The sequence below is a fragment of the Rattus norvegicus genome, chromosome 16, assembly GCF_021556685.1.
Source record: "Rattus norvegicus strain SHRSP/BbbUtx chromosome 16, alternate assembly SHRSP_T2T, whole genome shotgun sequence".
Classification (NCBI taxonomy): Eukaryota; Metazoa; Chordata; class Mammalia; order Rodentia; family Muridae; genus Rattus; species Rattus norvegicus.
Window position 1 is genome coordinate 73,072,171 of NC_141549.1, and position 21,416 is coordinate 73,093,586.

The window sequence follows — 21,416 nt, forward strand, 5'->3', positions numbered from 1 at the left end:
TGAATGAGGGAGGAGCTCATGAGGCCCTGCCAATCTCTGAGGAGTGTGGAACAGTTGTGGTTGCTGGGGGAGGGGGAGCCATATTTCTCAGTAGTGTTGCTATTAGGAAGTTACCCTTGCCCAAGTAACTCCTAGGTCAGGCTTATGCAAGCAACCCTAGTTTTAAAAAAAGTAGGGAAACAGGATGATGATGATGATGATGATGAAAGTGTGTGTGTGTGTGTGTGTGTGTGAGAGAGAGAGAGAGAGAGAGAGAGAAGAGAGAGAGAGAGAGAGAGAGAGAGAGAGAGAGAGAGAGAGAGAGAGAGAAAGAGAGAGAGATTTTGATACCTAGGGGAGGCTGTCCTTTCCTAAGGGGGAGGAAGGAAGAGAGAAGGACTGATTTTGGGATATAAAGGGAGTAGATAAATAATAAAGAACATAGTTCACTAAAAACTCAGTTTTAGTGAACTTTTTTTTATAAAGTAGGAAGAGGGACTTGAAGGGAAGAAAAGTTTGGTGGGAGGGGAAGGGATTAAGATGATAATGTATGGAGGGTTATGGTCAAAATGCAAACTGTGAAGGAGCCATTTTCACAAGGAAAGCATGGTGTAAGAAAAATGCAACAATGAAAACTATGGTGGCAGGGGAGGGACTGGAGAGGTGGCTGCTCCTCAGGAGGACCCTGCTTGATTCCAGCACAGGACACGTCACAAACTGCCCCGTTCGGGGAATCCAATGCCCTGTCCTGGCCTCCATAGGCACCAGGTATGCATGTGGTATGCAGACACACATGCAGACAAAACACCCTCTACTATATACATTAAAAACAGACAAAAACCCAAACAAACTTATTTACAAGAAAAGACCAGTTAAATGTGAATTTCAGATAAAGTGGAAGTCCTTCTATAAAGGTTGGTTTTGTGGAATGTTGGGGATGTATATAGTTGTGAAGTTAGCTGACAGTAGCACTTATCTAGTGACACTAGGCTAGGCAGTTTGGCAGAGCCAGAGTGGGAGTTACCTACTTAAACTGACAGCACATGAGGTTGGGTCAACTAGAGAAGGGCAGCAATGTGTTAATTCTGTTTGGTTTTGACAGGGTCTCACTATGCAGACCAGGCTGGGCTCAAACAGATCCTCCTCCTTGAGTGCTGGGGCTAATGGCGTGTAACACCATGCTGGTAAGAACATATCACCTGGATATGTTTTTAGGGAAAGCCTAGGAAGGAAGTTTGATTTCCATCGCCTGTCCTAGTAGCTACTGGTAATTTTTACTTTAATAAAAAAAGTAAAGACAAAGACATTTTATTTAGCAAGACTGAAATTAAATCCAAGATATAAGTATATTCACATGAGACCTTTTGTGTTGTTTGAAACAAATCCTGGAGCTATTAACCCAAGGTAATGTATCTAGTAGTATCATTTATGGAATAATTAATATAACAAGAATCATTTCTCAGTTATAAATGCTCATTAATACCCTTGGGGCACACTGAAAAAATTGCTTTAACTATTCAATCACCAGTTTACACAGAAGTAGAGATAAAAAGGAATGGAACTACAAACACATGATTGCCCGTTACAGCTTTTATAAGGAAACAAACAGTGGCTGGAACCCCACTGAAGACAATAGAGCAGGTACAGTTCACAGAGAGAGTAGCTATTGTCCAGGGACAGTTTACACAAGTCTGACTGATGACAGCCCAGGTCAGTAAGCGTGGCTAGCTCACCTCCCAAGATACACAGCCCCACAGATCGGTTAGGAAACAAACACTTCCCTTTTCAGAGCACTTCATTACTCGGCCTCAGTCAGGTTCCCTCCTCCCCCTTTTCCTCCTCCTCCTCCCCCTCCTCCTCTTCCTCTTCCCCCTCCTCTTCCTCCTCCTCTCCCTCCTCCCCCTCTCCTCCTCAGTAACCACACTGAGCCCTCCACACCTATTTTTAGTTATATAAAAATTATTAAACTTCAGCTTCCTTACAAACATTCTAACCATATATTGAAAAGTGAGTAAAAACTATGGAATATGAATTGCTTCTGCAACATTTAGTGAGTGAGAAGCATTCTACCAAGGTGGCTGTGCCTTGGGAAAGTCCTACAAAAACTGAATTTTACAAACAGTTACTTATTTTGATAGAAGTTCTACTTAAAAATAGCAGCCATGACTTCACTGCCTACAAAACTGCAGGCTTATCACATTTTATATGTTTAGAATTCAAATTCTTTACAATCAGATTTTATAGTATTACAAAAAACAAGGTCACAAAGACAGATGGGCTAGGTATCCCAAGCTAAAAGACATCTGCGGTCCATGATTTTACTGCTGTGACAGATACCAACAGCTACTGGATTTATGCTATGACATGGGAACATTCATGTTTTGTTAAAGAAGTGACATCAAAGGGGCGGGGAAGCAGCAGTTGCAGCAGGACTTTATCGTGGCTCTTCGTGATGGAGGGATGAGCTATCAGAATGTCAGTCACAGAAGACTTTCAGGCTAGGAGGGTGCTGTTTGCTGGGATACCCTGACTCCTGCACTGACTCCACTCAAGTAGTGTTCTGAGGTTCATGCAGAAGAGGATGCTGGGTACAGCATGTTGCTTTCAAATGATTAGCAGCAACAAGTGGGAGGAAGATGAGTTGGTCTTGGGAGGAAAAAAACACTCTTGTAAGAGCTTTGTACAGAGTGTGGCCAGGGTCCGTGGCCTGAGAAGTCTCAGTCTGAGGGGTCAGGGCAAAGAAGGGGACATCTGAAGTAAGCACAATGAACTCTGCCTCTTTCTGGGCAGACTGGATGCTTCCCAAATACCTGAAGCCTGACAAGCCTGGTGTCACTTCAGAGCAAACTGGCCTGACTTACAAAACCAAAAATGAGATGGGAATTGATGCCAGAAAATATCATTTATAGTAGTCACCTAAGAGAACAGTAGGTGTTTTGTGTGTGTGAGAGGATTGGGTAGAGGACTAGTGAACAAGGCCAAGTCCTAAGCTAGAGCTAGTCATGGTTGTACAGGGTTCCGCCATGTCTGCAAACTAACTGGATAGCTGCCCTCCACAAAGGTATTCTGTGCGTGCTCACAGGCCATGGAGGAGCCTCCTGCCCCCAGCCCAATTTCGGGATAAGAAATACCTTTCTTTCCTATCTGTTCTTCCCATTCTCAATTTCCTAGGGTGGCTCACTGCTTTCCTAATGAGCAACAAAAAACAAAACTCGGGGATTCAATGTGGCCCACAGGGAATGGGCACGGCTCTGCCTCACATCTACTGTGCCACTCTGGAGCTGACTCTCAAGTGGCTGCTGCCGGAGTTAAAAGCTCTTACAAGTGTGTCAGACAAACCCCAGCACAGGCCATAGGCACGACTACTTGGATGTCTACTGGCTGGGCCCTTCTGCTCCACAGTGTTAAGGGCTCTTAGTGAAGAACCTCCATAATGATAAAGATGTTTGGTCTCAAAAGTATATGCATAATTAGCCAAACAGTACTACAGTGCTAATGAGGAAGGAATACAGAGCCAGGTCACCAGCTAGTACAGCGCCTGTTTGTTCCCATCTTAATGCTGAGTAGAACTGATGAATAGATTATTTAAGAAGAAATCAAATCACAGATCAGGTGGAAGTACTGAAAAGGAGCGTGTGGAATGACTGAGCCCTGCTGCGGTGAGACGTAGTCAGCAAACACTAGGGCAGAGTACAGTGTGTAGAAAACCTTGCAAAACCTAGCACCAAGTTCTTCCTAGAAAGGGCTCAAGACAGCTTAACTCTAGAGTAATCCACTCACAGTCAAAGCCCAGCAGGCCAACGCTCTTTGCAGCCAATGTTCCACAGCAGACACCCCTTCTGTTATGAACCTCACATGCAGACACTGCCTACATTAGAGGCAAGGGAGAGAACTACGGAGTGCATTTTCCCATGAAGGAAATCAAGCCATGAGGAGGCAGCACGACAACTCTCCCTCTTCCTACTGACAGTATCCTCAGTTAAGCCAGCTTCAAAGTGACAAAGTTGGTGTCTGCAGGTCAGAGGTCAAATCTATGGTGTACACACCTTATCAGGAGTCATACAACTTACTTACCTGAATTAAAAATAAACCAAAGCCAATTCTCCATCTGCTCCCCCCTTCCCAGAAGGGGGTAAGTTTGTGTCATTTCTTCCTTTTTTAACCATAGTAACGAAGAGTCAAGGAAGGTAGTGTGGAGAGGAGGAGCACTCTGTCTCATCTTAAAAAATAAAGATCTCTCTAAGCTGCACAATCAGAGGTTGCACACATGTCTTTTTCTTCAATTATCCTTTGTGGCTGTCTCTAGGGGCTCGTCTTCTAGGCCAAAGCCCAGCTTGTCACTCAGCCCCTCAGACTGCTTGCCCAGGCCGCCTGCGGAGTCCATGAACATGTTGGGGATGTCTTTGCCAAAGTAAATCTTGCTGTTGGAAGCAATAGCCTTGTACTTCATCAGCTGCAGGTATTCTGGGGTCAGCTTGAGCTGTGAAGTAAAAGTGGAGAGCTTAGGGGAGAGGACACCATAGAGGAATTTCATCTGGAGAGGATAACTGTCAAACAGATATGTGTCTTCCACTTTCCATGGCCTTCCTGCTATCCAGAAACCTTTTTTTTTCCAAGAGAAAATAATCTAAGGTCTTATGACAGAGTAGCAACAATTTCAAGAGTTTTCGTGTTTAACACAAAAATGAAGCTTCTATTAAGGCTTCCCACACAAGAGAAGTGCCTGTTTCCCACAGCAGAGGGGTCCTCATTCTGCTGTGAGGCTCGGGTAGTGGGTGGCAAAGGCAAGCACACCCTCAGGACGGTGGGTCAGGCCTTTACCTTATTGGCTTCCGCGATCTTCAGAGCAGTGTAGCACTCAGCATCGGCCTTTGCCTTCTCCCGGGCCAGAAATGCAGCATCTAGGGGTGAAGGGTGCAGGGAACTGGATCAAGCACAAAACCATGGGAAGGTACAGAAGCCTGTTGTCTGGGGGCTGGCTCAGTGGTATAGAGAGCACTTGCCCAGCATACATAAAGCCCAGGTTCCATTCCTGGCACTGCAGAAAACAAAAAGCCAACAAAGACATTTTCTGGTCTCCATGACCTTGGAGAGATCGCTTTTTTGTATGTGTGTTTTGTTTTTGAAATGGTCTCGCCTTATAGCTTGGTTAGCATTGGACTATGCAGACTTCCTGTTAGTACAGAGAAACCATTTCTCTAAAAGAAAGTAACCTGAGACCTTTGCGACAATGTAGCAAGAGTTTCAGTTTAGTACATTATGGTTTCACAGTATATGACGGTATGATAGGTATATGGTGTCTCCCTGACTCTGCCTTCCAGTGCTGGCATTACAAACACGCACTGCTGTGCCTGCCATGGGTCTGTCCAAGACTCAATACCACAAATGTAAAAGAGCTCAAGTCCCTTTCTGACTTCATTTTCCCCAAATTTCTAACAGTGATAAGGCTGGCTAATTCTAGATTTATGCATGCTGGTCCAGAGGGATGCCGTTTGGTTCAGACCTGCCTCATGGCATCATGGAGTAGTAACCCTCCCTCCCTGCTCAGAGATGATGCACAGCTCTGCTTTGAGCCCCATGGGCTGGGAATGTGCCAGCCACTCTAGTCACATTCATAAGGAAATATTCAGGGACACTATTTGGGGATGCTGTTTTATGGGGTTTTTTTTGTTTGTTTGTTTGTTTCTTTTCCACCATTTAAAAAAACTAAAACCTTTTCATTGTTATGTTATTTATTGAGAGGGGGTAGGGCATGGACAGCCTGGCACATGTGTGGAGGTGTGAGGACAGCTTAGGGAGATCAGGAGAAGAGATCCTGTCATGATCTAACTCGGGCTGCCAGGCTTGGAAGTGACAGCTTTTGCTAAGCCACCTTGCTGGCTAGTTGCTGGTGTTTTTGAGACAGTTTTCCTATGCAATCTGGGTTGGCTTAGAACTCTAATTCTTCTCGTTACACCTCCTCAGTAGTGGGATTATGGGGGTCGCCATGCCAGGAAAATTTAAGTCCTTAAGTTCTACAGTGTTGGCTGTTGAAAAAGACCCTGAACTCTCCTTTGGGGCGTTTTACTTCACCCCAGTAAGGGTGTATCTGTGTGTAATTATGTGTATCGGTGTGAGATAATGTGCTTGCTTGTAAGGGCAGATGTCCTTCTGGAGTGGGATTTATAAGTGGCTGTGACCTGCACAATCTGTGCACTGGGTACTGAACTCAGGTCCTCTGCAAGAGCAATACTCTTAGCAGCTGCGTCTCTCTCAGCCACATGACAAACATTTACAGGAAATGAAAGCACTGCTTTACCAAGAGCTCCCTGGTGAGAGCCCACGGATCTGTGATATCCTAATCAGCTCCCCAGTAGGTCCCTGCAGAGTCTGCGGGCTCCACAGTGAGTGTATAATTACACAGAACAATGTGGCCTGAAGATGTCCATGAGGCTCCACCTTGTCCTGGAAGTCACTTGACAAAATGCACTACTTCAAGCAAGGTGAGGGTAGTGGGGAAGTGAGGGCTTGGGAGGGGATTACAGCTGAGCAATGGCCAGGAAGCTAGTGACCAAGACTTCTCAGCTCCAGAGCTGCACATGCACTAAGGCTAACTTAATGTCTGAGTGGACCGAGAGAGCAAACTCTAAGATGAAAACATGCAACCAGCTGATCCCTCTCCCCTGCAAGGTGTTGCTATGGATGACAGTGTGTCTCAACGTGCTTGGTTCTAGAGGGTTTTTTGTTTTGTTTTGTTTTGTTTTTAAAGATTATTATATATAAATTCACTGTAGCTGTCTTCAGACACACCAGAAGAGGGCATCAGATCTCATTATAGATGGTTATGAGCCACCATATGGTTGCTGGGATTTGAACCCAAGACCTCTGGAAGAGCAGTCAGTGCTCGTAACTGCTGAGCCATCTCTCTAGCCCGCTCTAGGGGGCTTTAAGAAGAGGTAACAGCGGGGCTGGGGATTTAGCTCAGTGGTAGAGCGCTTGCCTAGGAAGCGCAAGGCCCTGGGTTCGGTCCTCAGCTCCGAAAAAAAGAACCAAAAAAAAAAAAAAAAAAAAAAAAAAAAAAAAAAGAAGAGGTAACAGAGACGGGGAGAGCTGCTGCTTGGGTCCAGGGTCTGAGCGCACGAAGATACTTGTTAGACTAAGCTCCAGGTCAACAGATAGGGACGGTTTCCTTCTCTTCCTCTTATTTTTCTTGTCTCTTTTCTTGTTTGGGCCAGGGTCTTGCTCTGTAGCCCAGATGTCTTCTGACCCACCACCCCTTCTCCCTTACCCTAGGTGCCGAGACTCTCGGAAACTGTTACCATGCCGGGTTGACAGACACCCGTGCTCCCAGCCCTATCTCGGTAGTTACTTATAAACCTTTAATGTGTGCGCATGTGCAAACACACAAGGTGAGTGTGCAGAGGTCAGATGATAACTTTCAGGAGTTGGCTTTCTCTTTCCACCCTGAGGCTTGTTAGAATCCAGTTCAGGTCCTTGGGTTTGTCAGCAAGCACGTTTACCTACTGGGCCATTTCATTCCCAAGAAAATGCCCAGTGCATCATCAACACAGCCAGCACTGTATTCCGCTGCTTTCTGTCAACACTGGTTCAAAGTTCTGCCCCTGAGTCTAAGCAGAGGACAGCTAGTATTTCATAGACACCACAACGCCCGAAACAGAGACTAAAGAGCTCAGGAATAGAAGTGACTCAGCCACACGCTCCATCAGGCGAGCACGGCATCAGGAGTACTCACCCTCAATTTCTGAAATCTTCTTCTCAGTCTCCTTCTCCATCACCTTCTGCCCATAGGTGATTTCTGCAACCTGTGCCACTTTTTCTGCCTCTGAGTGAATAAAGTGGAGACATGACTTAGTGCTGACGTGTCAAAAGCTTGGCTAGGGAGGTGAGGTGGCTCAGTGGGTAAAGGTGCCTGCTGCCAAGCCTGCTGGTGCAAGTTCAATCCCAGGACCCACATGGTGGAAGGAGAACTGGTTCCCACAGGCTGTCCGCTAGCCTCCACAGAAGCACCATGGCATGCATGTGCCCACACTTACACACAAAAACGTAAAAACAAAAGACCTTGAATGACTGTACCTGCTCCTGATCTGAGTGCCCTAATACCTGAATGGGTTTGCTCAGACAGAGCCAAGTCCACAGAGGGCAGCTGCAATGGGCACACCTGAGCAAAGACGAATGTCCCAGTGAGCACAGGAGCACAGTGTCAGCATCCAACAGTAACCAAAGGAGCTGACCCAGGAGAAGAGCATGCTTTGGGGAAGTCAGGGAGACAACCCGACTTCTCTCCCCTGTCGGCCTTTTAAAGATAAGTTCTATCTGACCCTTCTTTAGAAAATGCTCAGGCTGACGGAGCCCCCATGCTTTCTCTTATTTGCCACACGGCCTTGGATGTGTGTACAAATCTGAGTTCAGTGAAACAAAGCAAGTACCTCAAGATGGCTGAGTGGGTACACGTGCTTGCCAGGCAGTGTGCAACCTCACTACACAGTGGGAGGAGCATCCTGGAAGCTGTTCTCTCGCCTCCACAATTGTGCCAGGGCATACGAGCACCTCCTTAAAGGCACATCTCCCCAGCTCCCACCCCACCCCACAGACTAATAAATAAAATATTATTTAAGACATCAAATGAACAAGAAATCCAAGCAAATGGTGTTACTTTCCTCTGGAGGTGATATGGCAATTGAATTATTTCACATATGAAGTTCTCGGTGAACAGTAGTCATTCCTATTAAGAAAAGTGCCCTTCTACTTCAGAGATACAAAATACTCAAGACCCACTCTCTGTGTCCATGATCTGATAAAGTCCACTTGGTTCCTGGGGGTATGAAGGCCACCCCAGCACATCAGAAGCATTCTGAGGGACTTAACCATGCCCTGGCCATCCCACCATTGCCAACCCTTCTTCTCTGAAAGGGCTTAGAGAACCAGTACAGACCAATGAGGGCCTTCTTCCTCTCCGTTTCCGCCTCCTTCTCCACCACCTTCTGTTTCTGGGCCGCAATGAGAAGCTTCGTCTTCTCGCTTTCCCTGGAGGGAAAAGCATGCAGCTTTGAGACTCTGTGTGTGTGTGTGTTGGGGCGGGGTGCTGGGGAACGCCGTGCTCCCTGCAGAGACCCAACTCTGACTCCTCAGTCAGAGCACACACGTGCATGCGCACATGCGGAAGTCTTTGTTCTCCCATGCAAGGCTGTTCAGTGGCTCAGTCCTTAGACTGGTCACACATCATACGGCCTTCTTTTAGTTGCTTGTAGTCCCAGCAACTCAGGAAGCTGAGGTGGAAGGAGAGCTTAAGCATAGGAGCTTGCACAGCCTGGACACTAAACAAGACCCTCTCTCAGAGCAAAAGAACCGGAGCACAAATGACTTTTAATAAGGTAGACCTGCCAGGAAACGTGCTTGTCTGTCCCTGTATCTCCACGGCTAGGATTCTCTCTCACCTGTTAAAGAGCACCACTGCCCCCCAGAGCATCTCTTGGCCCTGAGTGCCCACCCAACCTTATGGTACAGCAGACTAACATGCAAGGGAAGGAGAAGGAATCAGCATGTGGCTCTGAGCTGGGCTGGGCGCTCATGGGCTTAGGCAGGGCATACTCACATCAACTCATAGTTCCTGCGGATTGCCTCAGGGATGTTGGGCTTTGTCACTCGTACAGCCTGAAGAAAGGCACAAACAACAACTCGTGGGAAGATGAAAATGGTCAGGGACAGAAGCTCCGACAGCTCTGGGTGTCACTGTGCTAACAGAGCATCCCGTGAGACAGAGCACACAGTGTACTCTCACTGAGGCAATGCTTACTTGGATAACAAGCCCAGGGGCCATGGAGGTCAGGTCCTGCTGCAAAGCCAATTTGAGGTTTTCATCGATTTGATCTGGAGTCAAGAAAGACACAAATGGAGCTGTTAAACTGTCTAGGTGGGGAGAGAAGAGTGTGGGGAAAGCAGCAGCAAAACCACTAGCTCACTGTAGTCTTCCCCACAGTGCACACACCTGAGCCAGAAACCTAAGGTGAGGCCCTACAGCAGTCCTCCGTGGAGGTGAAGTACAGAAGTAATCCCTCACTCTGGCCTCAAAATAAAATCCCCTCATTGTGTAAAACATCAACCACACCTTTCAGGGGGCCTAAGCTTAAGAAACAAAACCAACTTTACAACATTCCTTGAGCAGCCTTCTCAACGGGCATCACTGACCTCCTGTGAACTGCAACACTAGAGCTGCCTCTCTGGCCTGGGCCTGCTTTTCCTGCCTTCCACCACTGAGGTCTCACTGAGAGGCAGGAAAACGTCAGCAGAACCAGGCTGGGATATCTGAGCAGAATCACACTGTTAGTGTCGCAGAGTCACAGCCTCTGAGGAACAGCGAGTCTCCTTCCTGACTTTCATGGATTTCAAACTGAGGACCACAGAAGCTAACTAGCAACCAAAACATGAGCCTTTGGTTTGGGACTGGGCTGGCTCCCCCCACCCCTTCCTGAGAGAGAGATCTCCTTAATTACTATGTTTTGATTGTTACAATGTTAAAATTACTTATCCTCACCTGCCTATGGTAGGCAAGGACTTGCCATGTTTCTATATGTGAATATGTTCTCACAAGCCTCTTAGTATTGAGGGAAAGCATAAAATTAGCACCTCCGCCTGATATGGGCTTAAGAGTACAAGAAGAAATAAATACCATGCAGTTTATTTTTGTCAACATGACACGAACTGGAGACACCTGGGAAGAAGGACCTTACCTGAAGACGTGCTCCCACCAGGCTAACCCGATGCCTGTTACTGAGGCATTTCCTTGATCACGATTGACGTGGGAGGCCCAGACCACAGTGCAGCATGCCACCCCTGAGCACGTGGTCCTGGGCTCTATAAAATGCACAGATCGAAGCGCGAAAAGCAGGCCAGGAAGCAGTACTCTCCCCGGTCTCTACTTCAGTTTCTGCCTCCAGGTTCCTGCTCTGACTTCCCTTAAAGATAGACCTTGATGTGGAAGTCTAAGAACCTACACTTCTTTCCTCACTTCTAGAACTAAGCAGGCACCTCCATTCTCAGCACACAACACTGGATTCCCTGCACTCAGTGGGAGGAACACTTAAGTGACAGGGCAGGAGAGTAGGAAGGCGTCTGGTTGCAGCTCTGCCGTTTACTTGCAACAGCTCTCTTGTTTTTCTTGCTCTTGGCCCCAGTGGGGGACTGTGACTTGTCTTACTGTGCCGAATTTAATTGATGTCTCTGGGAGGGAGGCCTACTCTTCTCTCGGCAGAGACTCATTGGAGAGTGGGATCTAGGGGAGAGGGTAAGAAGGGGTGGGACTGGGAGGAGTGGAAGGGGAAGCTATGGATGGGATGTATTGTATGAGAGAAGAGAAAATTTAAAAAAAGAGTATGTTAGGCTAAAAGCCTTGTAAGATTCGTCTAGAAACCATTACAGAATATTCCAGGGCAGTGAGGACACTTCTGTTCTAGTCCACTGTGCAGGCCAGCAGTAGCTGCTATATCCACTCTTCCTCCAGTGCTTATGTGTGACTACTCCAAGAGTCTTCCCGTGGTTCTTAACTTCTTTTATTTTTTGGGGGGTGGGGGTGGGGGTGGGGGTGTATTTATTTAGAACACGTCTTACTTTGTAGCCCAGGCTGGCCTTCAACTTGCTTTCCTCCTGCCTCAGCCTCCTGAATGCTGGGATCACAGGTATAGACAACTATGCTGGGTTGTTCTTGACATTATCTGGAACCCTCTTGGTGGCTGGCTGCTGTGCCCCCGTTCTGTGGTGTGGTGACTCAGAAGCACACAGACAGAGGGCTGCCGAAGCCTGATTCGCCTCAGGGAGAGGAGGGAATGGCACCACATTCTTACCAAACAGCTCGATATAGACTTCCTGAAGTGTATGGACGCTGCAGAACTGGTTAAGCTCATGATGAATCTTGTTGAAGATGAGGGCCTTGTCATAGTCTGCAGTATAGTTCTTCACTATATCATACACTGTGGAGAAGGAGAGGGCTCAGCATAAGAAAAGCCGAGTCTTCACACTTCTCAGAACCTTCTCAGTTCTCGTGGGACCCAGACATATGGTGTGTGGACACGTGACAAGACATACCTGCATGTGGGACCAGGAAGTTCACCACTTCAATTCTGTCAAAGTAGATCATCACACCACCACTATTGGAGGGAGAAGCGACAAAGATGTTACCAGGGCGCTGGAATCTGGTGAACTCTCCTAAGGAGATGACTTAAGACATGTGAGTGAACAGGAGGAGGACAGTGTTTGTGGAATGTGAGGCGGCTCATGCCTCTGAGCAGGTGTGCAGGACTTCTGACCTGCACGAGGAAACAGTAAGACCTCTGCAATGTCAGGAAAGCAAGGGTAGTTCCTATCTTCTGAGCCACTAGTATCTTCTGACAAAGCAAATGATAAGTTTTCAGAGTGCACTGGGTGCCTGAAGCTTGTCTCTCATCCGGGCTTCACTCCAGTCTGCTTTTCCCTCACATTGTCTCTCACTGTGGCCACCAGTCTCTCCTCGCTTACCGGCTACGGTTCACCATCCTTATTCTGGTACTTTACCTGGTTCCGCATGGTACGTTCTTCACTTCATCCGTTTGGAGAGTGGTCTGGAGACAGAGGAAACAACTAATGTAAAATGGGCAGCGACAAGGGGGCCCCCTACTATTTGGAAGGCCCAAAGCTTCTGTCATCATAACTGGTGGCTTGATCAGATTGAGCTTTGCTCTTGCTAAACATGACTACTGTCCCAACTAGTACCCTATACAGGCTGTAACCTGAAACCAAGCAAAAGTGACTACGCCTGTGTCACTGTATGTGAAGCACATATGGACGGGCAGGATCATTAAAAACAAAATAAAGACAGTGTGGAGCCTGAAGGGCGTACTTTACTAGTGCTGAAGCAGGAGGCTCCTTTAGAGCTGTTTCAGAATGTAGTACCTGGTCAGCATCTCTGTGAGACTCAGGTAAGAAAAAGCTACCCAAAGTACTGTGAAGTCCACACAGCAAGGCAAAGGGAAGAAACTCGCAAGGGAAGATGAGTGTTCTGCTGGGTTAACTCAATTTTCTCTCTTTCACTCTTTTGTGCTGGGAATTGAGCTCAGGGCCTGGTGTAAGCTAGCGTCTACCTCTGTGTGACATTTCCCAGTCCCTTGCTGGGTTGCCTTAAAAGTTTCTTAGTTGGATACACTTTTTATATATAATTTATTTGTATTATTATTTACACCGCTGTTTCGCCTGCACATGTAAGAGAATACGATGATCAGCTAGAACAGGCGTCACAGACATCAATGAGCTGTGAGCTGCCTTGTGGATGTGGGAATTGAACCAGGCTCCTCTGGAAGAGCAGACAGTGTTCTTCACCGCTGAGCCATCTCTCCAGCCCCATCTTAGCTGGATATACTTTAGTCTACCTCAGTCAGGAGGAGGTCGGCTACAACTTATCTTACTCTAATTTACATGGCATTGGCCCTTACCCAACCAACTTTCCTCCCCATGAAATTATATTTACAGTTTTGAATTTCAAACAAGTACAAGCAAAATTCCATGTTTTATTTCGGTCATGGTAACCTGTGATTTAATATGCACACCCACTTGACTTTATTTCTAAAAATTCATAGAAAAAAATTCTTTTTTAGCCCCACCTCAAAAGTGAGTAATTTCCACTTGGGGCTGACAAAGTGAGGCAATGGGTTCATTCAGCATTTCAATGATCAAGTGATATGGTGTAGGAGCCTCTGTCTCTCTGTCTGTCTCTCTGTCTGTCTCTGTCTCTCTGTCTCTCTCTCTGTGTGTGTGTGTGTGAGAGAGAGAGAGAGAGAGAGAGAGAGAGAGAGAGAGAGAGAGAGGCCTTAAGTCAGTCACTGAAAAGGCATTATGTCTAACTAACCTCACATTGTGCATTAGTCAACAACCCAGATTTGTAATGATCCAGCCATACCACACAAGCCACTTGTACCTGTACAGACTTGTAGGATGTGATGAACGGGAGCATGAGATGGAAACCTGGGCCACTGGTGGAGGTCAGCAGGGCACCACCTCTGTAGAGGAGGGAGAAAGGCAAGAAAGGCAGGTTCAGAATTTCAAGAGAGGGCCATTAGACCAGTCGTTCTCAAACTGTGGGTCGCAACCCCTTTGGGGCCAAACAACTCTTTCACAGGGGTAACTTAAGACAGAGACATTTACATTACACTTCATAACAGTTGCAAGATTTGCAGATATAAGGTAGTAAGGAACATAACTGTATGGTTGGGCTCATCACAACACGGGAAACTATTAAAGGGTCACAGCATTAGGAGGGTTGAGAGCCACTGCCTACAACAAGACTTATGGACCGCCCATCTCCATTCCTATAAAGATTTATGGTAGAATGACATGTTTACCCTTCCCCCTCTCTTCTGTCTCAACAGTCTAGGAAACCTGATGGAAACAAAAGACCATCGGCTAGACTTTCCCACTAGAGAAGTAAGTGCGTGGTTGAAGTAAGCCAAAGACAGCAGAATCCCTGGCTACAATTGATTGGGGAGAAGTCTGTCAGAGCTGCTGTGCCTGTGGTGGTCACCAGAGTGTCCCCCCAGTTTCAACGAGCATCATGTCTGCTAGAATCCGGTGACATGGGCAATTAAAAGATTATTTTTGGGGGCAGTGCTAGGGTTGAACCCTGGGCATCACACATTCTAGTACTCTACCATTATGAGTACTACATTATGAGCTCACTTTGCTCCTTAAACATACGTCAGTAGGAAGTGACGAAGAATGCATGCTAGAAGAGCCAAGTGGAACTGAAGGGAGAAGGAGCTTTACAAGTTTCAGTCCGACTTAGAGCAAAAGGCTAATTCCCTGGGCTCTACCTCGCCAAGTTCCAGAATTATCTGGGGACTGGCCTGTGATATCTCACCATTTTTGAGACAGATATTGCTACATAGCCCTGATTTGCCTAGTACTTGCTATGTTGCCCAGGCTGGCCTAAAACTCTTCTTGCCTTAGCCTTAACCCAAGTGGTAGAATTACTGGTGTTGAATCATTATACTTGATCCAAGAATAATTTTAGTCATTTCAATACATATAAAATATATAATATATATTTGACATATATTTCTAGTCAAGTTGTATGAGAGTGACAAAATTCAAAGTTTTGGGGGAACATGAAAGCAGATGCTAGAGATAAATTACCAAAGAGAGGAAACTCAATACAAGTTTACATTTCTTTTTCAATATATGTTTTTAAATTCAGAATCTTGAGTATGTTAGAAACTACAACTCTAATGATCATTTAGAGCTTGCTATTGGCAGTCCATAAATAAGTATATAAAGAAAGGGGGTCAAGATGAACATATCGACACACACCTTTAATCCTAATACCTGGGAGGCAGAGGCAGGAAGATCTGAGTTCAAGTCAGTCTGGTCTATGTAAAGTATTCCAGGCAAGCTAGAGCTACACAGTGAGATCCTGTCTCAGAAGGGGTGTTGGTGTCATACAGGCTTACAGCAAGGGCTGGGGTTATATTTAGTGGTAGGACAATTACCCAGCATGCATTAGCTGGGAGTTTTGATTCTCACCAACACAAACCAAACAATTAGTCATGCAAATTCCCCTTCTAAAACCGAAAATGAAAACCTTGGTCACAGAAGTCATGGGAAAGAAAGTAACTCAAGATTATTTAGGAGTCACTCCCCGAAAGTTCCTTGATACAAATCATCCTGCAGAGCCTTTAAACTTTTTTTCTTTTGAAATATTCACTTTAAAATAGTCTCAACTTAGCAAAGGACACTTCTCAAGTTGCTGTCAAGAATTGGGACTATGCCAACTTTTGGAGAGGCAGCCTTGCAGTGTGGAGACAAGGTTCTTCAAGGAATGCAAGAGAAAAGTATGTCAGAGATGATCTTGGAAGAGCACGGGTTCCTTCAGATTTTGCCTTTAAACCCACAAATCTACATTAGCATCACCTTAAAACACTAAAGACAATTTTAAATTTACAAACTTAAAGACACACTTGTACCCTTACTCATGGCCACTGGCTTATAAGCTATAGAGGAGCCACCTGCCTCTGCCTTACCTGTAATATACTCCGATATGTCCCTCTTCTATCTTGTGCACAGCTGAGAAGAGAGATGCGCAAAAGAAACTGGAAGCCACAGCCACAACTGCTCCCAATTGAGCCATCAGTGAACCTGTATCCTAGAGATAAGATATTCGACAATGTGTGGCCTGACCCACAGGACAGTTGCCGCACCACTGTGAGGAGCTCACCACGAAAAGTGATTCACTGGGAGCCTGTTGTCATACACACACACTACTAGCCAGATCTACAACTCAGATCCTTGTTCTCAGTCACCATTCCGCTCCTTAATGTAGGAGTATAACCCTCACTGAAGGGAAGAGGCACTAGCTCCAGTTACTGCTATACCTAAGGGATATCCCGTGCCAATTAGGCAGAGTTCAAAACACAGCCCTCTCCTCACTTCTGTTAATGTGTTGTCAATGGAGCCACTTTTACTAGTAAGGAAGAGAGGCAGCTGCAGTGTGTTGGTCCAAATTACAGAGGATGTCAAACGACAGGCAGCTGTGGCCATGTATTTCTGGTCGGAGCCTCCTACTTCTAATTGCCTGCCATTTCGAAGGAAACCACCAGTCATTCCCTTGGGACTCTAGGGAGAGAGACAGCAGCAATTGAGTTCCGACGTAAGATTCTCTGGTCTGTCATCCACCGCCCCTGTTACTCCTTTGGATTTAAACAGGACAGACCTCTTAATAAAACCGAAACACATTCTGTCATATCCTTTGCCCCCGAGCCCCACGGTTATAGGAAACTGGGGATGTCTCAGGTTGGAGACTTTGGTCTACTCCTGGGGACAAGGATCCAAAACGTCCAGGTACCCAGATGCCAGAGTTACATGTAGAAACTCATTTCCTGAACACTGAATGGTCTGGAAAAACTACAGAGACGGACGGGCACACCGGCGCAGGGTACGGATTCCACTTCTCAGATCTAACTTTTTTTTTTTTTTTTTTTTTTTACCGTAGCGGCCTTCAGCTACCGAGCAGCAGTAGTGTCCTCTCTGCAAATGTCCTCACTACCACCCCACGCCACCTCTTGCCCTTTCCCCGCCCTCCTCCGCGAGGCAACACGTCTAAGAGCTTCCGCTCAGACCCGCTTAAGGACCCGTGGACAGGGGACTGGACAGACAGGGGTTCTTTCTGCTCCCGGGTGGGCGAGCTGAGTGACTGTAGGGGCTAGAGCTCTGGAGCTCAGCACGTCAGCTCCAGCCCCCGAGCCTCAGCGAGGCCGAACGTGCACTGAGGGGCGGGGGCCGCGTACCAGGCTGTCCCTCTAGGCGCTCCGTACACGTCTGATCCCCCGTACAACCGTAGAAACCGCCACACCCCTCAGCACGCTACTTCCTTCCAGGCCAGTCGCTCCGATGACGCCATCAGTCCGCGCAAGAAAGACCCCGCCCACACCCCGGGTTCGTCCTGCCGCCCCGCCCCTCGCGCTACGAGCGGTAGTGTTTGGCGGTGGCGCCAGGGGGCGCGCGCGAGCCGGCTCGGTGGCTGCAGACCTGGGATTGTTGGTTTTTGGATGTCCAAGGCACAGGTGCCTAGGGCTGGCAGAGTGGGCTCCGGACACTACGGCTCTGGTATCGCCTTCCAAGGTTCTGGTTTTGGAGATTGCTAGAGATCCTCCTTCGCTTCAAGTCGAGCTGGATTTCTTTCTTCTTCCGGAGCCGGTACCAGTGCAATGCAGCGTCCTCGACCTCTGCTCGTGGTTTTCCTGTTGCACCAGCCGAAGGGAAAAAACTTCCAAAAGTGCAGATTATGACGTCGCCAGTCAACAGTCCTATTCTGAATTGCTCTTTATACTTTTCTGAGAGCTTTGTTTGACCTTGAGGTCCCCACAGCAACATAAAGTAATTAACAAGGAATTATAGTCTCGATTGTAATGAACGGATTCTGAATTCTGTGAGTGCCGAGGACAAAAGCAGTTGTTGAAAACTTCCTTAGCATTTCCTTAATAGTTCGGGCTTCCTGTCTTGCTTAACACATGCCACAGTGAGTTTTTGTCTGCCATCTGCACCCCCGAGTATTGTGGACCATGAGGAAAACATGTCTACTAGCCTAAAGCCCTCAGATGACCTCATCCTGCAGCAGTATGGTGTTGGAGCATCCATATTGGGCCTTTTCTACCATTTTGTCCTGGGGGTGGAACTAAGGGCTTCGTGGCTGCACTCTATCCCCAAGCGGCTTCCTTAGCAGGAAATTTCTAAACTGGCTACTGAGGTAATTTTGTTTGCAGGCCAGGAAGTGCCCACTTTAACTCCATCTTCTAGTAAATGAGAAGGCTTTTCCATACAGTAGATGGCCATTTGTCAATGCTGGATGATCTTAGGACTCAGGGAAAGGAGAGTGAAGGAACCCTTTGTCTTCTCCCAAAAGCCAAGGCACTGACACTGAATTCAAAGTTCTGGGAAGCCAGATGTTTGGGGACAGCTGAAAAAAAGCAGCCACCCCCACTCCCAGACACCCAGTGGTTGCAAAAGCAGACAACAGACCCTGTAGTTTCAAAAACAGCTTGTCTAAGGGAACCGGCTAACTCCCCCCTTCTGCCCCTAAAGAACCCCCTCGGCTTCCCGATTCTTAGCTACAAAACCCAAGGTTTCACGCATGTAATCTGTATTCTCCTGAACTCCGGTTCCTGAGTGACTGGGTCCTGTGCCCTGGTCAGAGTGTGGTCCAAACTAGAGAATCTATCCCAGGCATTAAATAAAGCCTCCCACAGCTGTCTGAAGTCATTGGAATTCTCAGCTTCTGTTTCTCCTTACAAACAATTCTTACATATCCGTACCAGAAGCCCTTCTTCACCTCTGTTCTATCCTATCTCCGGTCTCTCAACTTTCTTTCCCTTCCAAGCACCACTCTGCCCTTAGAGATCACTAAGGCTAAACAGAAAGCAGGTCAGGCCCCTTACTGGAGACATCGCCCAGTCTGGAGCCACATTTCCTAATAGCCTCATTGATATGGGAATGGAATGGAGGCTTTAGTCTGGAGCCCTCATTTGCAGTCTGGTAAACTTTCTTGCTCTTATCCTCTGATGAGACCTCCTGTACCCCAGAGGCCAGCCTTTGCTATTTCTGGAGCTAAACACACACAAACACACACATGCATATGCACATACACACTTGCTCTCTCTCTCTCTCTCTCTCTCTCTTTCTCTCTCACACACACACATACACACACACACACACAAACACACACACACATACACACATCAGCCATTTTTCTGCTCAGCAGGCATGTGGGTAAAGGGCCCATTTGTTTGCATCAGTGTCTTGGGAATTTGACCCTGCTTCAGGAGTCTTTCATTCTTCTCTCTGGAAACACTTGGGAATTTAATTCCAGTGAAACTTGTGTGTCTGGAGGACATTCCGAGCAGGAAACTGGCCTTGGCCCATTTTTAGACCCAAGAACATGGGCAGTAATGCCTCTGTTCCCAAAGACAGTCTTGGCTTGCTTAAAAAACATTTTTCCAGACAATTGGGCCTCAAGTTAGATGTTGATCTGGGTCTGATATCCCCTTGACAACCAAAACTGCTGGCCTCAATTTGTCATGTTCCAATCAAATATCTTGACAAAATGCTTGCAATGGGATGACAAATGTCAAAGGTTCCCCACCCCCTCTCCTTCCACCACAGGTTCAGGGGATCAAACTCAGGCTGTCCCTCAAAACCCCCCCTCCCTGAAAAAGATTTTATATAAACCTGATGTTTAAAAAGCTCACTTGGTTTGGGTAAAGATACTCTGGTTGAAGATACAACCTTTGTAATTGGATGGTGTCTGGAGAAGAAGCCAATGAAATGTGGAAGGGTGTTCTGACAGAAAACGTTACATAACACTCTCCTTTGAGGACAACCTTGCTTGGGAAAGTTCCTGTACCTTCCTCTCAAATTACCCACTTCCCCAGTAAGATGTGACTTCTGAAGAAAGGTGGTTTGACTGATTTGAAAACATCAAAGGCCAGCACCAGCTGCTCTTGCAGAGGACCCTGTTTTGATTCCCAGCACCCAAAGGACAGGTCACCAACATCTGTAATTCCAGTTCAAGGGCTTTGATGCCCTCTGCTGGCCAACACAGGTACTGTACACACATGGTGCACAGACATACATAGGCCTTGCTTTGTGCTTTAGTTCTTTCCGTAGCCCAGCTAACTTCTCCTCTTTCTGTTCTCCTCCCTCCGTCTTCCCATAAATACTGCATTTTCCAGGCTTCCATTTCAGCCATTTTCTTTTGGAACTTCTGCTGCTCCTTGGCTCTCTTTTCAGTGGACAGCTGAAAAGGTCCTGAATAGAAACTGCGCGCTCTCTCTCTCTCTCTCTCTCTCTCTCTCTCTCTCTCTCTCTCCTCCTAGAAAGGGATGATGGTGAGCCTTGAGGCAAGCTGCTTCTTTCTGCTGTTTCAGTTTTCCCGTAGGCCAGGGCATTCTCCAGAGAGCATGCTATTCTTCGGTGTAAAAGCAGCTGACTTGCCCACAGTGACGAGAGAGGTACCTTCTTTAATGGAACCCTCACAACATCACCCAAGATTTTAGTAGGGCAAGATCTGGAATGAAATTCCAAGCGTTCATCCTCTGGTTCCTTCTTAGACTCTGTCTCCTTCATCCATTTACCAATTTCCAAGTCAACACCAACAGGCTGACAAGATGGTGTCGCAGGTACGAAGGGCTCAGGTTTAAGAAGCCTGGGACCAAGTCCTGGTGCTTTGAGCTTGCATGTTCACAGTCCATCAGCTTCCTTGCTGCACTCTCACATACCACAAGCCTCGAGTTTGCTGTTTGGTTTGCAGTGCGGGAGTCTGGGAATCTCGTTCCTAAACCCCTTACTTAGTCCTTCCTGTCCCCACCGATTCTATCAAATTCTCGTCTATGCTTGCTGAGGAAGAGACTGAAAATCTAGGTGCACAGGAAGGCCAGGGGCAGACATACTGTGTCTGGTGCACCACCTGCGAGGTCACCATTTCTGAAAAGCACTTAGGAGCAAGAGTTGGAGAAGAGAGTGAAGATTAGTCGTCGGGTCGTGGGGGCGGGGCTTAAGAAACGTTCTCTACAAGGAGAGGCAACCTGGTAAGAAGTCAGCGGGCCATACCACCAGCGTAGTCGCCTTTCCTTCTCATAAGGATGGACAAGGGACTGGAACGACATCCTGAGAACCAGGAGGAATAAGGAAAGCAACTTCATGCCTGAACTGTGAACGCATCCTCCACTTCCTCACTGAGCAGCTGAAGGATGGACTATAATTAAACCTTTCAACCTGTCCAAAGGGGAGACAGGAACGCTTGAAGAAGCAGTTTGTGCATGCATGCCCCTTGCACAGCAGGTCAGAGCCTTCTACAAAGGAAGCCCTAACAGATTCTATCTGAGCAGGAAGCAGGAAGAGGTGACCCTGTTGTCATCAAGATCTGTGAC

General features: G+C 47.0%; 2 protein-coding genes across 2 annotated transcripts; one reads left to right on the forward strand and one right to left on the reverse strand.

Annotated features, from left to right (window-relative positions):
* Erich1 (glutamate-rich 1) overlaps positions 1-21,416 on the forward strand; it is a gene marked incomplete at its 5' end in the record, with an annotated part of 52,793,804 nt that overhangs the window by 42,201,611 nt on the left and 10,570,777 nt on the right.
* Positions 1,272-17,400, reverse strand: Erlin2 (ER lipid raft associated 2). 2 transcript variants are annotated; one of them, XM_087587923.1, is made up of 12 exons: positions 16,980-17,400; positions 16,017-16,138; positions 13,919-14,000; positions 12,523-12,569; positions 12,058-12,119; positions 11,817-11,942; positions 9,773-9,846; positions 9,572-9,630; positions 8,912-9,003; positions 7,712-7,801; positions 4,801-4,880; positions 1,272-4,459 (listed from the first exon to the last, which is right to left on the reverse strand). In XM_087587923.1, the coding sequence occupies exons 2-12, from the start codon at positions 16,121-16,123 to the stop codon at positions 4,259-4,261; spliced, it is 1,020 nt and encodes a 339-aa protein (XP_087444049.1). In that variant the 5' UTR covers positions 16,124-16,138; positions 16,980-17,400; the 3' UTR covers positions 1,272-4,258.